Source organism: Mchenga conophoros, linkage group LG11 (assembly GCF_057382185.1).
Source record: "Mchenga conophoros isolate Kocher_MC1m ecotype Shallow Benthic linkage group LG11, M_conophoros_male_GT1.1, whole genome shotgun sequence".
Lineage (NCBI taxonomy): Eukaryota > Metazoa > Chordata > Actinopteri > Cichliformes > Cichlidae > Mchenga > Mchenga conophoros.
Genome location: NC_140536.1, coordinates 19,840,553 through 19,858,899, shown reverse-complemented (window position 1 = coordinate 19,858,899; position 18,347 = coordinate 19,840,553). Strand labels below are relative to the sequence as shown.

Genomic DNA, 18,347 nt, shown 5'->3' with positions numbered 1-18,347 from the left:
CTTGTGTTGTTTTAAAATCACTACCATCTTATGCAATGGAAAAATATACTTTTTTGTCAAATTACAGTGCAAAAAAATACAATCACTTCCACTGTATAGGCCAGTCCTTTCCCTACTTGATTGTAAAGTACAACTTACATCCTGTGTCAGTGTCACAGGGATGGTGACTGTTTAAAGTCTTGTGTAGTGAGACAGGACTCCATCAGCCATCTGGGGCCATTTGGTATGAAATTTGTATGTTTTCACTGTGCCTGGGTGGACTCCCTCCAGGTACCCAAGCTTCCGACTACAGTCCAGAGACATGCATGTTAGATTAACTGGTGATTCTAAATTGGGAGGAGTAAATGTCAACATGGTCAGTCTCTCTGTGTTGGCCCTGTGATACACTTGTAATCTGTCTAAGGTGTGCCATGTTGTGAAACCCCAAACTGGACAAATGATCAAGAAAATGAATGGACCATTTGATATTTTAAGAAATATGCATGTTGTTCTTTGTGCTAAGGGTCAAAGGATGTGAAAAAGATTAAATCAGTCTGCTTTCCAGCACTTCTGAACACCACAAAGTTTTTTCAGGGAGGTTCATGCATGAACTATTTTTTGGTTCATAACTTTCTGAAATCTCTGCAGGTTACCTGGCCTGAAATAGGATATTGTGAATTCTTCTGATAGCCCGCTAATTATAGTGACTCATTTTCATGACTGCTTTAGTTCAAGGCAACAGGACTACTCATTTAGATTAACCTGGGACCAGCTCTTAAGGCTGCATTGTAGGCTGCTGATAGTTGGTGTGCAGTCCACGACCCCTGTTCACTGAAAGCAGGGGAACAATTTATTATTACCTCCACTGTAACTCCAGCTTACAGCTTTGGCTCTTTAGCCTTTTAGTAGTTTTTACCAAGTGGAAGCGACAGTCACATCAGTCTTCCCATCCACCTCCAATCAAAATATCAAACTCTTTAAACAATAATTTGCATAACCTGTGCTGTAGTGCAAGTCAATCCTGTTCCTTTAAATCAATAATACCAAGAAGGAAAATCCATTGTGTGAATATTTTCAGTGTTTGATGTAGGAAATTTAGAAAACAAATGACAAATACATGTATCTCTGCAATTACGTGTAGTTAATAAAAGAAATGCTTCAAGATCCAAATTGTCAAAGTTTGGCTGTGATAGAAAAACAAACCGAAGTTTAACACACTCTGTGTTTGACTTGTAGCTTCCTGACAGTAACTCTGCCATTCAGTCATTTAAATAGCTGATGTCTCTTTCTTCACTGGATAAAAAAATGATACTGTTAAGTTGAAAATGCTGCTGTACCTCGAGGGCCACTGCCAAGATGGCAAACACGAGTTCCTTCACTCCTCTTCTGACTGATACCTCAGGGAGGTGAAGCTGGCAGAGCTGTGTCTGTTTGACAAGCTGAGATTGGTGCGAGTTGTATGGAGTAAATAAGGCGATGCGGGAATGCAGAAACAAACAAAGTGTGCGTGCTTTATTTATTTATGCATCCTGTCAGTCTCATGAGCAGGCAGCTCCTCAAAAAACTACAATAAAACTACTCCAACTATTTACAAGAAGCAAATTCTTCTAAGCAGTACCAAACCATGAAACATTACATAGAACAGTTGATGAAAAAATAAAATCACAATATTTGCTCCAATAGTAGGGGTGGGGGAAAAAATCGATACTGTGTAGTATCGTGATATTTTGTTTGCTAATAATGTATCGATACAGGGACAGCAGAAATCGATATTTTGTTACAAACAATTTTTTCTCTGAAGTCAACATGCTCTGGAGTCAGAGCATGTTGACTTCAGAGCATGTTGATCCTTTTTCTGAGCAAGAATCCTGACATTCCTTCACTGTCCAAATGTGTTTAACTTTTTTTTGGCAGCAATAAACATGACAGTTTACTTATTTTAATTTAAGACATGTTTAATTTTAATTAAGTTTAGAACTTTTTTATTTAATGTAAAATTATATATTTTTTTAATTTACTTTCAAATTCTTCAGTTGCTGAATGGGCTGCATAGTTTTCATATTGCATAGTTCAGAATAGCTATAATTGTACCAGATGGTTGCATTCAGTTAAGTTGGACTAGACTGTAATACAAACCGTTCAGTTTGTCAACAATAAAACTGACTGAAATGAGAGAAAGACTGAGTGTGAGACTTTGATATTAGATAAAATGAATATTGATAAAGTTTACCTTTATGTGCAGAATTTAAATATCGCAAAATATTTTTAAAAATCGCAATAATATCGTATCGTGCGTTAAGTATTGTGATAATATCGTATCGCGAGTTGTATGGTGATTCCCACCTCTATCCAATAGTAGAGAAAGCAGTGACAGTTTGCTCAGCTAAATAACACAGAAACAAGATATCTCAAGAGGATGGAATTTTGTAGGGTCTATATTTTGAATTTACAAATTGTTTCTGTTTTTTCTAAGGTAGCCACAAAATATGTCAAACATGTCAGTCCAGACGGAACTGATATTCATGATCCTTATAGATCACTAACTTTTCTATGTGAGGCAGATTCTCCATTTACATGCACACATTGAAATCTTTGAGACTGATACAATTAAAACCACGGCGGCAGAGTTATTATTTGAATTTTGAATTTTTGCTTTTTTACTCTAAACTATTACTTTGTATGGCATGACTGTGCAGTCGTTACCTCTCTTTAGAGAAACATTCAAGCCTGATGATTGGCTGAGGCATTATGTGTCTACGTGTCCAATGCCGATGTTCCATGTTTGCTCCCAGAAGTAACCTAGAACAGGTGAGGTAACACTACGACGGGTCAGTTGTCACTGCCGCCACTCTGCGCCCTCTCGTGCTGTAATTTGATAGTATGAACAAAATACCACTGAAAAGAGTGACCACAAAAAGACACACAGAAACAATCCTGCTTCTTCAGATTCATAATGGGACCTTTATTCTTAGATACATATCTACTTCATCTGCATGAAACTGAACTATGTTTTTGTGTCTGTACTCACACAGTGGCCTACTTGTGAGTGGAAGAGGCTCATTGGTATGATGTAGATTATCTTCTGTTGTTAAACTCTGACCTAAGCGCACAATTATCCCCATGCATATTTCATAGACTGCCAGCAACAACATATCTGTTACTGGCCTGACTGCTGCAGCCTCGCCTGCTCTGTCTAGAGGAAAAACCTGAGTTGGAGAAGTAGGAAGAGGAGAGGAAGGAGAAGGAGAAAGGTGCTGAAGGGTGTGACACAATGAAAGGATTAAGTGGGAGGACGAGGTGAGCTGCAGAATCACAAGAGCGCGAGTGACAAACTGTAACCTGCCTGAGCTGAAGAGGATGGATTCACAGTAGGAGAGCAGATATCTTTGGATTAAAGATGCACAGGAGCCAGCAGGCACCTGAGTCTTGTCACTAACGGTGATGCATTTCTTTTCCTGGCTGTGGTACAAGCCGGTTTAATAAGTGGAGGAGGCGCGTGGATAAATAATCCCATGCATACAAATGAAGCCAATACATGCAAATCTCCATGGGTGACCTTCAGGTGAGCGCTCTTGAAAATGTTGATGAGACTGACACACAAGGAAGTCACAGAAGTTGTTGTGTTATGAACAATGCGGGTAACGGGTGTCTTTTCTTGCACACGTTTATCACAGAAAAGTTGTATCCACTCATATTTTTTAATATAACTAATTTTTGAGAGTGCTATTATCTTACTTTGCATTTTGAATAACTTTGAATAACTTTTCCATGGATTCATTAGTATTTTTCTCGCACCATGCCTGCATTTTGGTAGTTCTTAGGTCAATAATTGCCCATTGTAAACTTAATATACGTTATATTATGTGTCAATTCTAGCAGTCAAAATCCATCAGAATGTCAGAGTATTTCTTACAGATGCATTGTTGGAAGCTCACGTTTTGTCATAACTTTGTTAATTTTGCAGGTTCTAGCCAAGGTTTCTGTGTTTGTTGGCAACAAAACCTAAAAAGTATGGCTCAGAAAGACAGCACCAGCTCTTGTCATCAAGCAAACGCACCAAACTTTTTATCGCCTCAGCACTGGGCATCAACATCTTTTCAAAGTCCAATCAGTCATGATGTATTGAGTATATCGTCTTTGGTTCCTTCTACAGTCCTCACATTCATACCCCAGTATAAACCCACAACTAATGGAAACCCACATCCAGAAGATCTGCCCTTTTCTGATGAGACCCCAAAGCTGCAACCTCTTGAAGCATCACTTTCTAGTTCAGTGTCCTCAGAAGCCCAAGATCAAAAAAATGTGACGTCAGCGGCTCCTTGTAGTGATAATCCTCAAGAAGTTCAGCAGAGGATTCAAACAGATGGAGGTCCACTGCAGGACACATCAATAGGTATCATGTTTCCAAAAGAGCTACATGATGGAGTCCCAGGTATGGTAATAATTGAAGGTGTTACTTCAATGTACAGTTTTGATAATGTGCCAGGAAAAATCACACTTTGAAACATGGGGCCAACATGCTTTGCTCATAAATAACATTTCTATAAGTGCGAACCGTTGGAGTTACATGCAGTCTATAAACTTGGGGTGCAGCAGGCTTTATCTGTTGCTGTAACAGCCTCTCCTTTTCTGAGAAAGCATTTCATAAGATCTTTGAGCCCAGCTGACACAGGATCAGAAGTACACTTATAGTGAAATGTATGTGGTTGTATCAGGAATCGGGGTTCTGTGTAGGCCAGTGTATTCCTTCCACAAGCTTAAAAAAAATTACTTTATGGAGTTTCTTTTGTTCACAGGAGGCTGTAAATTGGCAACAAACTGTTCCAAAAATCCTGAAAGCATTTTAGAAAAATTTACACAAAGATTTTACAAAAATACCACCATGTCAGATACGGAAAGGTTTGGCATTTTAGAAGTACCCATTTATACTGTACCCATTTAGATTAGATGAAACTTTATTAATCCCTTCGGTGGGTTCCTCCGGGAAATTCAGTTTCCAGTAGCAGAAGTTGCATGTTACAGATACAATAAAGGGGAATGAGAGTAAGGATATAAGCATAAATATGCCATATATACACATATACACATATATAAATACAGAATATATAATAGGGATAAATAGGAATACCAGTGGATTGCACATTTGAGTGAGTCTATTGCAGGGTGATTATTGCACAGTCGAATATAAGAAAAAATATAGCGAATATTGCACAGTGAAAAAAAGCACTACAGCTCAGTTTCCCCTCCCTCTCTCCCCCCAACGAGGAGTTAAACAGTGTGATGGCATGTGGGACAAAGGAGTTTTTAGGTCTGTTGGTTCTTGACTTTGGGAGAAGCAACCTGTCCCTGAGTAGGCTCCTCTGATTATTTACGACCGTGTGCAGAGGATGTCCAGCATTGTCCATAACCTCCAGCAGTTAGCGTTAAACCTAAAAGTTAGATAAGCATATATTTTCAAAATGAAACTGAATGATCCAGCTTTACATTGATGCAATCAACAGTACTTGTGTTACAGGTGAGGTGTAACTTTTTGTTTTATGGGAGAAAACTGATTTAAATCAAATATTATTAGCAAAGTGTGTGAATCCCAAAAGATGACTTAGTCATTGTAATTGAGATATTTAATTACCAGTGCACTGGTAATTAATTAATGTTTAATCAATCTTCACTTATATTTCTGTGGTAAATAGTCAAATCTCTTAGCCTTTGAGGATTGATTGAAGACAAACACATCTGAAATTTCTTCTTGCATACTCTGAACCCCTCCTGAGGAAGCAGCCTTAATGTGATTTTGAAAAATAGCACATATGTTTCTCACTTCAGCACCCGCTTCTATCCACAGTCATTTGGCAATTTACTATAACTTTGATGAGATACATAGATTTTCTAACACACAGACTGCTGAGGCAGCTGTTTAGATCCTCAGTAATAACATGTGAGCTATTGCTCCTGTGCAATCTTTTTTCTTTATCACTTTTTGACCTCAAAGTTGCCTTGGTGCCGTTGTGCATGAAACAGTTTAAAGGTCTCCTACTGCGGTGACTGGAACTTTTCTCTTGGACTGCCTTTGGCAAATAGAAAGCAGGACAAGAAAAGAAAAGAAAAAAAAAAAGCAAAGAAAATAATAAAAGAAATAATAAGAATAAACATAAAAGAAAATTCATTTGTAATTTTAAATCTGCTTCATATTTGTCACTGATACTGTCAGTTGTATCGATGACTAATTATTTCTGCATCTATGCTATCTGTCATTAGCGTTTGGCAAGGCTGTAAATATATAATGCAACAAGTTCTTGCAATTAAACTTTAGAAATAAAAATGACATATCAGAGTACCATGCAGCATGTTAAACAGCTCGTTGCCTCTTTTTCCTACTCCATCAGCTGATCCTTTTATCTGATCATGATTCGCAAAGAATTATAAAGAATTCATCGCTTTGGTTTCAGTTTCTCATTTGTCTCACCTTCAGGCAGGCATAGTTGAAGATAAGCTCAGCTTATCAGCTTCTCCATTCTCTTCCATTTTAATTTAAGCGAAAAAACTTGTGGCAGACTTTTTCAGTCTCTATTTTTTACACTGTGCCGTCATCATAGTATTACAAATACACCACAGTAGGCAGCATTGCAGTGTTATATAGATGAAACAAGAAAATAGTTCCTTTGGAGAAAAAGCATAAATTATCTACTGGAGTTCATGATTTTGTTGCCAAAACGTTACCATTTGTTCCCCTGTCGATGCGAACGCAGCTTAGAGGTTTTCACATTTCACTAGTAGTAATCCATCTTGACTGTATCAGTGAAACACAAAATTGATTTCAAAGTTGTTGGGGTTTTTTTGCCTTACTTATATTTCATGCAACTCACGCTATACATATTATGGATGTGTTCTGTCCTCAGGATTTTGTCTGAGCAGAACTTTTGTCCCAGAGATGCATATTCACCTTCACACTGATCGCCCTTGACAACTGGTTTAAGGTTTATATCACACTTAAATAATAAACTATAAATAGTTTAACTGCTAAATACTGTAAATGTAGCCAAAACATATGGTTACACCACCTGTTTGCCGTATGTTCAAACCTATAATCACAGCTTTGAGCACAAGTGTTTTCTATCCTCGACCTTTATGCATCACTACATTAAGTTACACACAGAAGAATTTACACATGTAAGACAAGTAAAACAAATTCGACTGGCTGAACCAACATTTCAATAAATGTTTAATGATGATGGTTGTTTGTTCACAATAACAATACAACTCAAATTACAGAGAGTAGTTTTGCATAATAACCAAATGGCACCAGATAGCTTATTAACATATGGTGGCACTGTTGCCTCACAGCAAAAAGATCCTGCATTTGAATCCACTGGCAGGTTCTGGGTGGAGTTTGCGCGTTCTCCCTGTGGCTGCATGGGTTTCCTCCAGCTGCCTCTTACAGTCCAAACACTTCCAAAGCTAACTGGTGTTTCTTAAATCGTATTTCTGAGTTAACCCTGTGATAGACTGGTGGCCTGCCTTTCACCCTGTGATAGCTAATATAGACTCCAGCCCCCTACAGCTCTCATTTGGATAAATTGTTAAGAAAATGTGCACGGTTATCATCTTTGGCTTGTTCTCACCTAAACTGCACCTATCTAAAATCTAAAAGGGATCTCCAAAATTCACACATTTGTCAAAGTATGATGATATGATAAAACCTCACAGTTAGTTTGGTTTACTACAACTGTCCCAGTCAATTAATAAAGATGATGAAGACAGGATGTCTTGGAGCTCAGAGCTCCTTGCAAAGTTTTAATATTTCTTGTTATTTCTTGTTTGTTTGCAGATGCAAGATCCCATGCCTGTACATCTCGTGACCTGTTAATGTTTGTGGGAATCTTTGTCACTATAAAAGTGATTATCGCTTCTGCTCTTTTAGGTAACCCACTCTGAAAAGCAAGGTACCTCCAGTACATCAATAGCACGTTGAATTCTAGTGTTTAACCTCCTAGGACCTGACGTCCACATATGTGGACATCACATTTTGGGTTATTTAGACTAAAATACTCAATTTTGCTCTACAAGGGCCTGATATCCTTTTACGAGGACATTATACTGCTACTGTTCTATCAAAATTTTAAACGAATATCCTCATATGTGGCTCTTATTTTTCTTAAAAACAAAAATAAGATTGAAAAAAATCTGGTAATTTTTTGTTTTTACATTCATCGGGCTCCAATATACCCAAATATCAAAGAGAAATTAAAAATGCATGCAGTAGAATATTTTGGGTCTTAGGAGGTTAAGAAACAAACCTTCTCATCATGCAGTTACCACTAATATTGCAAAAAGAAAATCTAAGTCTGCAGACTTTTTGCCAGATGCAAAAAGAATCAAAAACTTAGAATGTTCTACATCATAATATGCCACTTTAGTATAATAATTGTAATAAAACACCCAGTTATGTCATTCAGCCTTACTGCTTTCTGTAACACATCAGTGAGCATACATAATAGGTGTCTCTGATTACGATTAAATACAAATGAAATGAGAAAAAAAACCCAAGTTAATTAGTTCTGAACATTCACTATGCCAGTTATTAAATCCTCTATGAAGCCTCCTTCTGGGAAATAAATTACATTGTTGGAAAAAGTGAAACCAAAATGCAAAGATAGAGTAAAATGGTTTGCTGAGGTTCCAAATTTGAAACCAGCAGCTATTAAGACTGATCTCAGTGTGAGGAGTTTTTAATGTTAATGTTTCACTACCCACTTGAGACATTGTACTGTGTCATCTGAATGTTTTTTCTCTCTCTTCAAATTAGTTAAGTTCTTGCTGTTTCCCTCTGAGGTGGGTGAATCACCTCCTCTCTGTGGTGGGAAAGGGAGCTGCACTGTCCCAACCCAGAGGCCCGTTCTGTCCAAGAATCCAGTGAACCAGACAGGAAATATGACTGCAGGTAAAGAATTTAAATTTCATAGTAACTAATGCATTTTGTCTCCAAAGCTCCAAGGATGGCAATCTTCACTGCCACTCCAATTTACTGCTCATCTCTCAAACAAAAGATGTTACTTACATATCCATCAAGCATCTGGCAATTATGGCTGTGCTTTTCTAAGTCTTTTCATGGAAAAGGTTTTAGTAGAATATTACCATAATAATTTCTCACATTAAACACCTTATATTCTTAAAATTAATTAAACCACCTTTATGGTCATCTTATTTTTTTTTCAAAAAGAGCTTTTGCATTTTTTTTTTGCACTCATTGTCTGTTTGCTTGATTTCGTGTTCTTCATCTCATATCCAGACTGCTCAGTTCTGGTCAGCAATGGTCAGCGTATTGTTGGAGGAACCTTAGCTACAAAGAACGAGTGGGCCTGGCAAGTCAGCATGCAGTGGAGGGGAAGACACGTCTGTGGTGGTGCCATCATCTCTCCTCGTTGGGTGATCACTGCAGCACACTGCTTTGTTGAGTAAGAGAGACACGAGGAATGACAAGAAAGAAGTGTTTACGAGTTCAGTTACTGGTACAGTCAGTTAGCAAAGGCTGTAGTCACGACCACCTGCTCAGTCCGAGGTAACACCGTGTTCCTGTTATGTTCAAGTCAAAAGCAGGTAAAGGGTGAAGTAAAATCTTTTTGCACCTTTTTGCACCTGATGTGATCACATCACAGATGGAGCTCTCTGTTCCCCGTGAGTGTTCATCTTGGATTATGAGCAATGGGTGCGGATTTTTTGAGCACAACTACAAACCAAAAGCAGCTCCTAATGTTTGCAAGGCTAAAGTGAAAATAGAAATACATGTAATTTGGCGATGGCTGAGGCCTAAACCGTGATTGTAATAATGCTGGAGGTTGTATGATATTATGAAAAACCATTGAAAAACAAAACTGTGAAAATTAGTGGGCACACACACCGCTTCTTAAACCGAACTCTATCTACTAACTTTTCTGTCACTCTTCTGCAGTAATAACATGCTTCAAGTAGCTGACTGGACGGTTGTGGCAGGCACTGTAAGCATTGCACACAACTCTCTGGGGCAACACTACAGGGCACTGCAGATCCTCTACCACCCTGGCTTTAAAGTTATGCACAATGACTATGACGTGGGACTGCTGCGCACCATAATTGACATGGACATGACGAGTAAGTAAGAGACGGATTGCGCTATCATTCATCAGGGCAACGAAAACCACATCATTTGTTTTTCTTTACGCTGAATGAATGCTGGAGTCTAGTAACTTGTTGAATGTATGTAAACTAGCCAAATTTATGTCACACAAGACAAACAGACAATGTTTCACTGTCTCTTTTTATAACTGTATTTACTTACATTTGAATCATGAAAAGAACTTAATGTGACTTGATGCACATTTAAATTTTATTATGATTAAGATCAGGACAGATCAAGAAGTGTAATCCCTTTTGGGCTTGAGGGGGAGATTAGGGGCACTTACATCACTGCACTAATCATTGCAATCGCTGTCATATTGCCAAAACAAATATTTAATTTTTACCAAAACTTAAAACAATAAAGAAAGAACGAACTAAACACCTAACAAAATCAAAATCGTCAGAAGTGAAACTTACTTTTAAGTCAAGAGAAAAACATGTATTACAATCATAAACGTGGGTGGGAGGAAAAAGGAAATATGTGATTTCATAACCACGAGAGAGAGCTAACCTTTATCACTTTACTGCTGCTCTTTGTAGGTGGGGTCCGACCGGTCTGTTTACCCAGTCCAACCGAGTCCTTTCCTGATGGATCAGACTGCTGGATCACAGGCTGGGGATACGTAAATGAAAACACAGGTGCACTGCACTGAAAGACAGATACTTTTGCTACAGTTTGTGATCTTAACAACTGAGCTAAAAGAAAGTGATTTGATAACGCAAGTATAATTTAAGTTGGAGCTTCAAATAGCTTCAAAAACTCACAATCATAGTTTCAGAGTTGGAAACTGTAGGGCAAAAACTTTTTAAAGAGCCATATTTGTCAGTACAGTATCCTCATTGAAGCTAAGACGTTAGACTTAATTACTAGATAAAAAAAAAAATATAAGTGTAATCATTCATTATCTTTTGAACTGTGTAACATTTCCACTAGTCACCTTCAAGTAACCCTTTCTACTTATTTTCATTCACTTTTTGCTGCTGATTTTTTCATTTCATTTTCTGTCAGGCTATGTGTCAGAAGAGTTAAGGCAGGCTCATGTTAAGGTAATAGCTCAATCCATCTGCTACGACTTGAGTGTCTATGGTCTCTTCATAACTCCTCGAATGATTTGCGCTGGGAGCATGGATGGAGGGGTTGACTCTTGCCAGGTACACACCCACAGAGATGAAATCTCCTCTCCACAAACCTAGCACAGGTTCATGAAGAATATAAAATATATTTTACAATCTATATACTTTTACAATATACTTTACAATCTATCAAGAGTTGTGTTTCTCCCATTTGATGTTCACAAATTTTGTTTGTGAAATGATTTTCTCTTAAGGGAGACAGTGGTGGACCACTTGTGTGTAAGACATCTAAAGGGGATTGGAAGCTGGCAGGCGTGGTGAGTTGGGGAGAGGGATGCGCACGGCCTAATAAACCAGGCGTCTACAGCAGAGTAACTGAATTGCTTCAGTGGATTGAACGTTACATAGACATACAGGTATGGGAAGCACTTTTCCTCACCGCTTGTAAATGTAAAACCTATCTTTATCTGTCGCTCTGTTTCGGAGTCAAAGTTCTGTTAGTTTATTTACTGCATCTGTGTCACAGTCTATCTAAAAATGCTTTTCTATTTTCATTTTGAACTACAACCCTTGACAGATAAGCAGTTTGGCTATATAGCAGATAATAAAACTTCAGCAGTAAAGAAGAAAAAAACTTAACGGTTAAATGTTAAATCCTGTTGAAGGTTATAGAACCAACATTTCAATACATATTAGTTCTTTAAAGGATGGAGGCAAACTAGATGCATTAGTAAAAGAATACATCAGTAAAATGCAGGAAATGTGATTACTTTTAATACCCTGCAGGACTTTTCATAGCCAAAATGCACTATAACACATTAATGTCATTTGCGAAATATACAATAAAGTTTTTAAATTGTCCTTGTTTTAATATTTTTTGTTGCAGTATAAAGCAGAGGATTCGGCCGAGACCACCACAGCTGTTTCTGCAACACCTTAAAATCTGACAATGAGATAACTGACAATAAAGATCGACTTGCATCTATCTGCCTATCAGTGTTGTTCATTCTACGATAGCGTGCACTGTCACTGTTGTCAGTTATAGAAATATAGAAACACTATTATCTGTAGTAGAAATTTTATCTGTAGTAGAAATTTACTGCCAGTAATGATACATTTGTAAACGTTTATCAGGACTGACATGAAAGTATAGCTGACAAAACAACAAATAAATCAAAGTGAAAATGGGATTGTATTCCTGTCTGATCGCGGCTGCTGACCACAAATTTTAACAGTTATTACAGCGCATGGCGCCTCTTTAGTGTCTAAGTGCGCCAATTTAAGTGCTGGTGTATAGATTACTGTGACTTGACAGGTTCAAGGTACACTAGATGAAAATGACCTGATAACCTATGTTAGCTAAATTTGAAGTACTGATAAACTGTGGAACCAAGCAGTTTCTGATATTTTTCCTTTGATTGTATAAAATAAATATTAGTACTAAATACTAGTATGACTAGTAAGACTAGATGAACAAGATATTATAAATAAAACCAATTATTCATTATTTCAAAACAAATGAATATTAATTAAGTTTTGAAAACCTATATTATGTTTTCAATGGGTTTCTCACACTCTTTAAGTGTGTTCAGTGGCCTTATAACAGGAGTCGCAAACTCATTAGAGTCTATGGGCCATATGTAGCCAACTACTTGCCAAAATTAATCCAAAAGTACATCAGCAGCTCGTTCGGGAGTTCAGGAGTTTGCCTCAGTTAAGGTCAATGATTGATCGTTCATCAAGTGGGAAAAAGAGTTCCGAGGCAAAAACCACAGCTGACCAAAAACCCTCCCAAAAAACATCTTGAATATCTCCAAGACTTTTGTGAAAATGTTCTGTCAACCGTTGAGACAAATTTGGAGTTTTTGGAAGGTTCAAATCCCATTACATCTGACAGAAACCTCAACAACATTTCATAAAAACAACATCATAGCAACAGTCATACGTGGTGGTGGTGGTGGTAGCTTGATGATATGGGACTGTTTTACTACTTTAGCACCTGGAGAACTTCCAGTATTCATGAACAATGAATTCTGCTCTCTCCCAAAAGATCCTAAAGGAATCATTTCGTGCCCTGAAGATCAAAGACATTTGAGTTATGATCGGGCAATAATCGGAAACAGCAAGTCTGATTGGCCTAGTCACTGTCTGGACTTTGATGCTTTGATATGACTTTGAACCAGCCCTTCATGCTTAAGCACTTTCTGCAGCAATTCTTTAAAGAGAGGGCCAAAACTCCTCTATGGTGATATAAAAGAGTCATTTCCAGTTATCATAAACGCTTGATTGCATTTCTTGCTGCCAATGAAATCATCAGTTAAACATGCATTTTGTATTTACTTGCATGGTCTTAGTATCAAAATGTGTTTGAGGATCTGAAACATGCAAGTTAGACTTTAAAAAAAACGACAAAGGGAGCAAATACTGTTTTCATGTAGCTCATCACAAAGCTTTTATTTGGTTGTTTGTTTTCCATCCGTATTACTCCACTAAAGCGGATGACTGAGCGTTTTATACAAGGTTGTGTTTGGACGATGTTTACTTGCCTGACAGCGTAAATGTCACGTAGGCCGCTGCTACGTTGTTGTGTACATTGCCAGGCCCCTCATTCCAGGGCGCATGCGTCTCACTGAGGACGGCGAAGACGGTACTCAGCTGTGCAGGAAGTTAGCCGGCAGCTTCACTTACCCATAAACCCATATTTACCGCTTAATAAGAAACAAGTTGGCACGGCTCCAGCCCGTAAAAGCAGCTGGTGACAGTGGAGCTTCCAAACGACACTGAAGTCCTTGTGTTGTTTTTTCCAAGGACTGATTGACAGTCAGTGTGATAAGCGGCAGGTAACACAGAGTTCATAGTGCTACTACCCACGGTCTCTCTTTGCGGAACCTACGCGTACGTGCGGTAGTGTTGTCCGCTATCAAGAGGTTCAAATCAGGACACATCGGCGACTATGTGTTCGGTAATAAGCAGAGTGAAGCCCGTTCAGCGGGCCCTGGCTTCGACGCTACGGCTCAGGACAAACGCTGACGGCTTGAATTACGCGGCAGCCCAGAGCAGGCGCTTCTGCCCCGGCTTTATCACTGGAGCTCAGCCGCTATGGGTAACCAGCAGATCCTACTGCGCCAGGATAGCAACGACGGATGGACTCCTCTTCAGACAGGTAGGTTATAGATGATTGCCATTTTGCGCCCGTTTGGATCCTCCTGCCTTCAGGAAGAAAACGACATTTTCTTTAGGATTTTTTGCAACCGTCTTTACGGCGTTAAGTAGGAAGTGAGTTAGCATTTAGCTCATTGTTATATTTCTGATAAGGAGCATTTAATTTTAGTTCTTTTAATGCGCAACCAAGTTAGGTTGTTGGATGAATTATGTGGATCATTTTCGAGTCAAACAACCCTTTAAGTTGATCTATGCGCAGTTTTGTTTCGGATACTAAAACTTGACAGCTAATCTTTCAGGGGCATTTGTATGACCCCTGAATGCTTCCTGACACAGTTGATAAGGATGTTTTTATATGATAACAAGTTGCCCTATATTATAATCTGTTCTTTCTTTCAGTTTTTTGGTCTCTTACAAACATTGTCTATGAATGAGTGTGTAACCCTTGTTACCCTTGCGCTATTGTTTTTATTTATTACTGAGTCACACCTGTGTACTCACCTTTTTTTTCCCTCCTCCCCCCTTTAGTTGTTTGAAGTGGAGAGCAGCACGTACACCTACCTGCTGGCAGACGCAGACACCAAGGAGGCTGTCATCATTGATCCTGTGCTGGAGACCATTGACAGGGACCTGAAATTCGTAAGCGAACTTGGACTCAAACTGACAGTGGCAGGTATCTACCTTCCCAAAGTTGAGTTAAAACATAACAACCTAAGAAAATGTGCTCCATCTTCCTAACCCTGACACTAAGATGCATTTTCAGATCAGCCCTACTTAAAGCTTGAATGAACTTTATGAAAACATACTTCATTATTACCCTTGGGGCCAAAATAAATATAGTACTGGACTTGTTTGTTTGTATTTCCCTTTTTAAACGTCTGTTTTCTGGGGGAAATTGAAATTGAGTCTCTGTCCCTGAGCCAATATACGTTAATGTGTATTTATATACATACATATATACATGCACGTATGTATGTATATATTATATTATATTATAATAATACCTAAGAGTAAATATTATGAAATGATTTTGCAGTGATCTGTGTTCCACTGACTCTTCTTATATGCAGATTAAAATATACAGTAATCTTGACTCGCATTCAAACTTTCTTTTTATTTTTTTAAGTTAACACCCACTGCCATGCAGACCACATAACAAGTACTGGCCTAATGAAGAAAAGACTTGCTGGTCTGAAGAGTGCCATCTCCAAATTCAGTGGTGCATCTGCTGATATCCACCTAAAAGAGGGAGACAAGATCCCCTTTGGAAGACACGTATGGTGAAAAAAAAGTTCTTTTTTTATGATGGAGTGTTTGTAAGTGTTGCATACCTGTTTGGTTATGTTTGCTTTATAAAACTAATTTAACATGACACTTGTCTTTTCTCTTCTTTAGTCTCTGACTGTGAGAGAGACACCAGGACACACTGATGGGTGTATAACGCTGGTAACTGGGGATCAGACTATGGCTTTCACTGGTGACGCTCTTCTCATTAGAGGCTGTGGCAGGACAGACTTCCAGCAGGGTACGCATGCTCTTTTGGCTTTATGCTTGTTTTTGTTCATTTTCATTTGTAGTGTTTCTGTATGAACACAAGGGGGCAGTATTACAGCCATTGCCTTTAGCAGTTTTCTAAGTTTTCTCTCATTTCTTAAGGTTGTGCCAAAAGGCTCTACCAGTCAATCCAGGAGAAAATCTACACCCTGCCTGACCACTGCCTCATCTACCCAGCACATGACTACTTAGGTTGGCTGAAACACATGCAGACACACATTTATGTATTTTATAGAGTCATTAGTGTGAATGTTTTTATGTAATACAGATTTTCAGCTTGTGCTTAAAAGCACTGAAAATGTAAAGCTATTAATTTCCCACTAATGGGAGCTGGAACAGATGTTGTATACATGTTGTTTTTATAGTGCATCTTTTGTGTGTCAGAAGCATGTTTCTGTATAAATGTTTTCATTGACCAGATTTAACATGTGACAAAAATCAGGACCACGAAGACTAAAGATGTCACACTGGTCTGCATCTGTTTTTGTGTTTCAGGTCAGACGGTTTCTACAGTGGGCGAGGAGCGCAAGTTTAACCCACGCTTGACTAAGAGCATGGAGGAGTTTGTGAAGATCATGAACAACCTGAACCTCCCTAAGCCTAATAAAATAGGTATTTAACAATAGTATCTACAGCCTTTCACTATCCATGTCATCTCCACATTTCTAGTTCTCGTGCCTATGAGACGTCACCACAGGTTTTACGTGCTGGGCGTCACATTTACTATAAACATTTTTTCCTTGTTCTGTTGCAGATATTTCAGTGCCTGCCAATCTGGTTTGTGGACTGCACCATGTTTGAATGTTCTGCACGAAAGACGATACTAATGACATCATTGCCCAGTGATAGACATTTTGTGTCTGTTTAGCAGAATTAATCAAACTACTTGCCATAAAGTGCTTTATTGTGGTTCTGTGTCTAAATCTAAATGGTATATTTTAATTGCTGTTATCATTTATAGTGCAGCTACTGATCAATTGTACTTGGAATAAATCTGCTTCTATTTTGGATATTCAAAATAATTGATATCTGTATTTGAGGAGAGAACAGTAATGGTACCCTTTGTTAACTGTGTAAAGTTAAAAGTAAGTTGACCTTATTCAGATTTGTTATTATGTGTAAATTTGGGGAGGAAGAGGAAAGCTTGGATAGGATTGTTACACTGAAGGTTCAGTTTAGTATTTGTGAATGCTTAAAAGGTACAATTGTGTCGTGTAGTCAAGGCCTCACACACTCACAGTACCACAAGCAGTGGCCTCTTTTAATAGCAGGAAAATAAAACTTATGCTGTTTGCATTTAAAATCAATAACAGCTAAGATGTTACTGCACAACATGTCATAGCATTATGAGCTCACATGTTCCTTTTATATGTTGAAAATGATGATTATTATTTACTCTCTAGCTCTAAAAGAAGGAATCAGACTGCAGTGACCCATGCATGCTGTTCTTGTATTTAACAGATCCTCAGCCAGTAAGACGGGTTTGTTTTAGAGTGCTTCCCTTTGACTCAGCCACACAAATTTGCAGCTGTGTGACAATTTGAGCCTGAGGTTTTTGGAGGCCAGAATCAAAATGTTCATAAGCAAGTGATTTCATGTGAATATAACTTTTTACTATTGCCTTTTATTAAGAGAGCACCACATCAGTTGCATGTATCAATTCTGGTTCTCTCCTCATGGGGGAACACTACCTGCCAGGTTAACTCAGACTTTTTATGTCTTTTGCTGCTATGGATGAAGCCCTGTGGTGATGATGGTTTGAGCCTGAAAACCCGAGTGAATATGGATGTCTCATGTTCACCAAAGACTGTCATTAAATAAATTCCAAGTTGAATGAACATGGTGTAGAGCTGTATTTCAATCCTCAAACAGCCTGCTCAGTAAACGCCTCTCTCTACTGTACATTCAAAGTGTCTTGAATGCAACATTGCACGTGCTTTTGAGTACCGGTAGCATATTGTAAAATCTAGGATTCAGTATTGTGTCTGTGTAATCTAAAATAAAAGTCACATTATCTCTGCTTGACCCAGAGCATGCTATTTGTGGTCAAGTTCACAATCAGTGAATAGCTAAAAAAAACAAGATGTACTGATACGAGCATTATTAAATGGATGGTTGTGGTTGTTCCCAATAAAACGGCGAGCCGCAGTGGTCTGTGACCTTGAGTGACTTTGCATTAAAATTAGTTTAATTAGAGAGCCATTATAAGGAGAAGTGTGACTGAAAAATGTATATGGGGAAAAAGCTGTAACAGCAAAGATACTTCTCTAAGTCTAACTTTTATAAAAGTAAAACACTTAAAAGTGTTTAAATTCTTCTTCATCTTATTATCAGTAATATTATTAACAATAATTTTATTGATGATGATCATAAAGATAGTGTGCAGTACGTGATGTTCTTCCTTTTTATCATGATGACTTCTGAAA

General features: G+C 38.2%; 2 protein-coding genes across 2 annotated transcripts; both read left to right on the top strand.

Moving 5' to 3' along the window:
• The first annotated feature begins 3,226 nt into the window (after window positions 1-3,226).
• LOC146563961 (transmembrane protease serine 3) lies at window positions 3,227-12,179 on the top strand. Its single transcript, XM_085291380.1, has 10 exons — window positions 3,227-3,541; window positions 3,944-4,411; window positions 7,805-7,897; window positions 8,783-8,917; window positions 9,266-9,431; window positions 9,926-10,104; window positions 10,672-10,770; window positions 11,141-11,283; window positions 11,460-11,621; window positions 12,092-12,179. Exons 2-10 carry the CDS (start codon window positions 3,991-3,993, stop codon window positions 12,143-12,145), a joined length of 1,452 nt encoding a protein of 483 aa, XP_085147506.1. The 5' UTR covers window positions 3,227-3,541; window positions 3,944-3,990; the 3' UTR covers window positions 12,146-12,179.
• Window positions 12,180-13,822: 1,643 nt separating this feature from the next.
• LOC146563960 (persulfide dioxygenase ETHE1, mitochondrial-like) lies at window positions 13,823-18,080 on the top strand. Its single transcript, XM_085291386.1, has 7 exons — window positions 13,823-14,368; window positions 14,896-15,040; window positions 15,494-15,642; window positions 15,763-15,892; window positions 16,024-16,113; window positions 16,417-16,533; window positions 16,676-18,080. The coding sequence occupies exons 1-7, from the start codon at window positions 14,159-14,161 to the stop codon at window positions 16,720-16,722; spliced, it is 888 nt and encodes a 295-aa protein (XP_085147512.1). The 5' UTR covers window positions 13,823-14,158; the 3' UTR covers window positions 16,723-18,080.
• The last annotated feature ends 267 nt before the right edge of the window (window positions 18,081-18,347 follow it).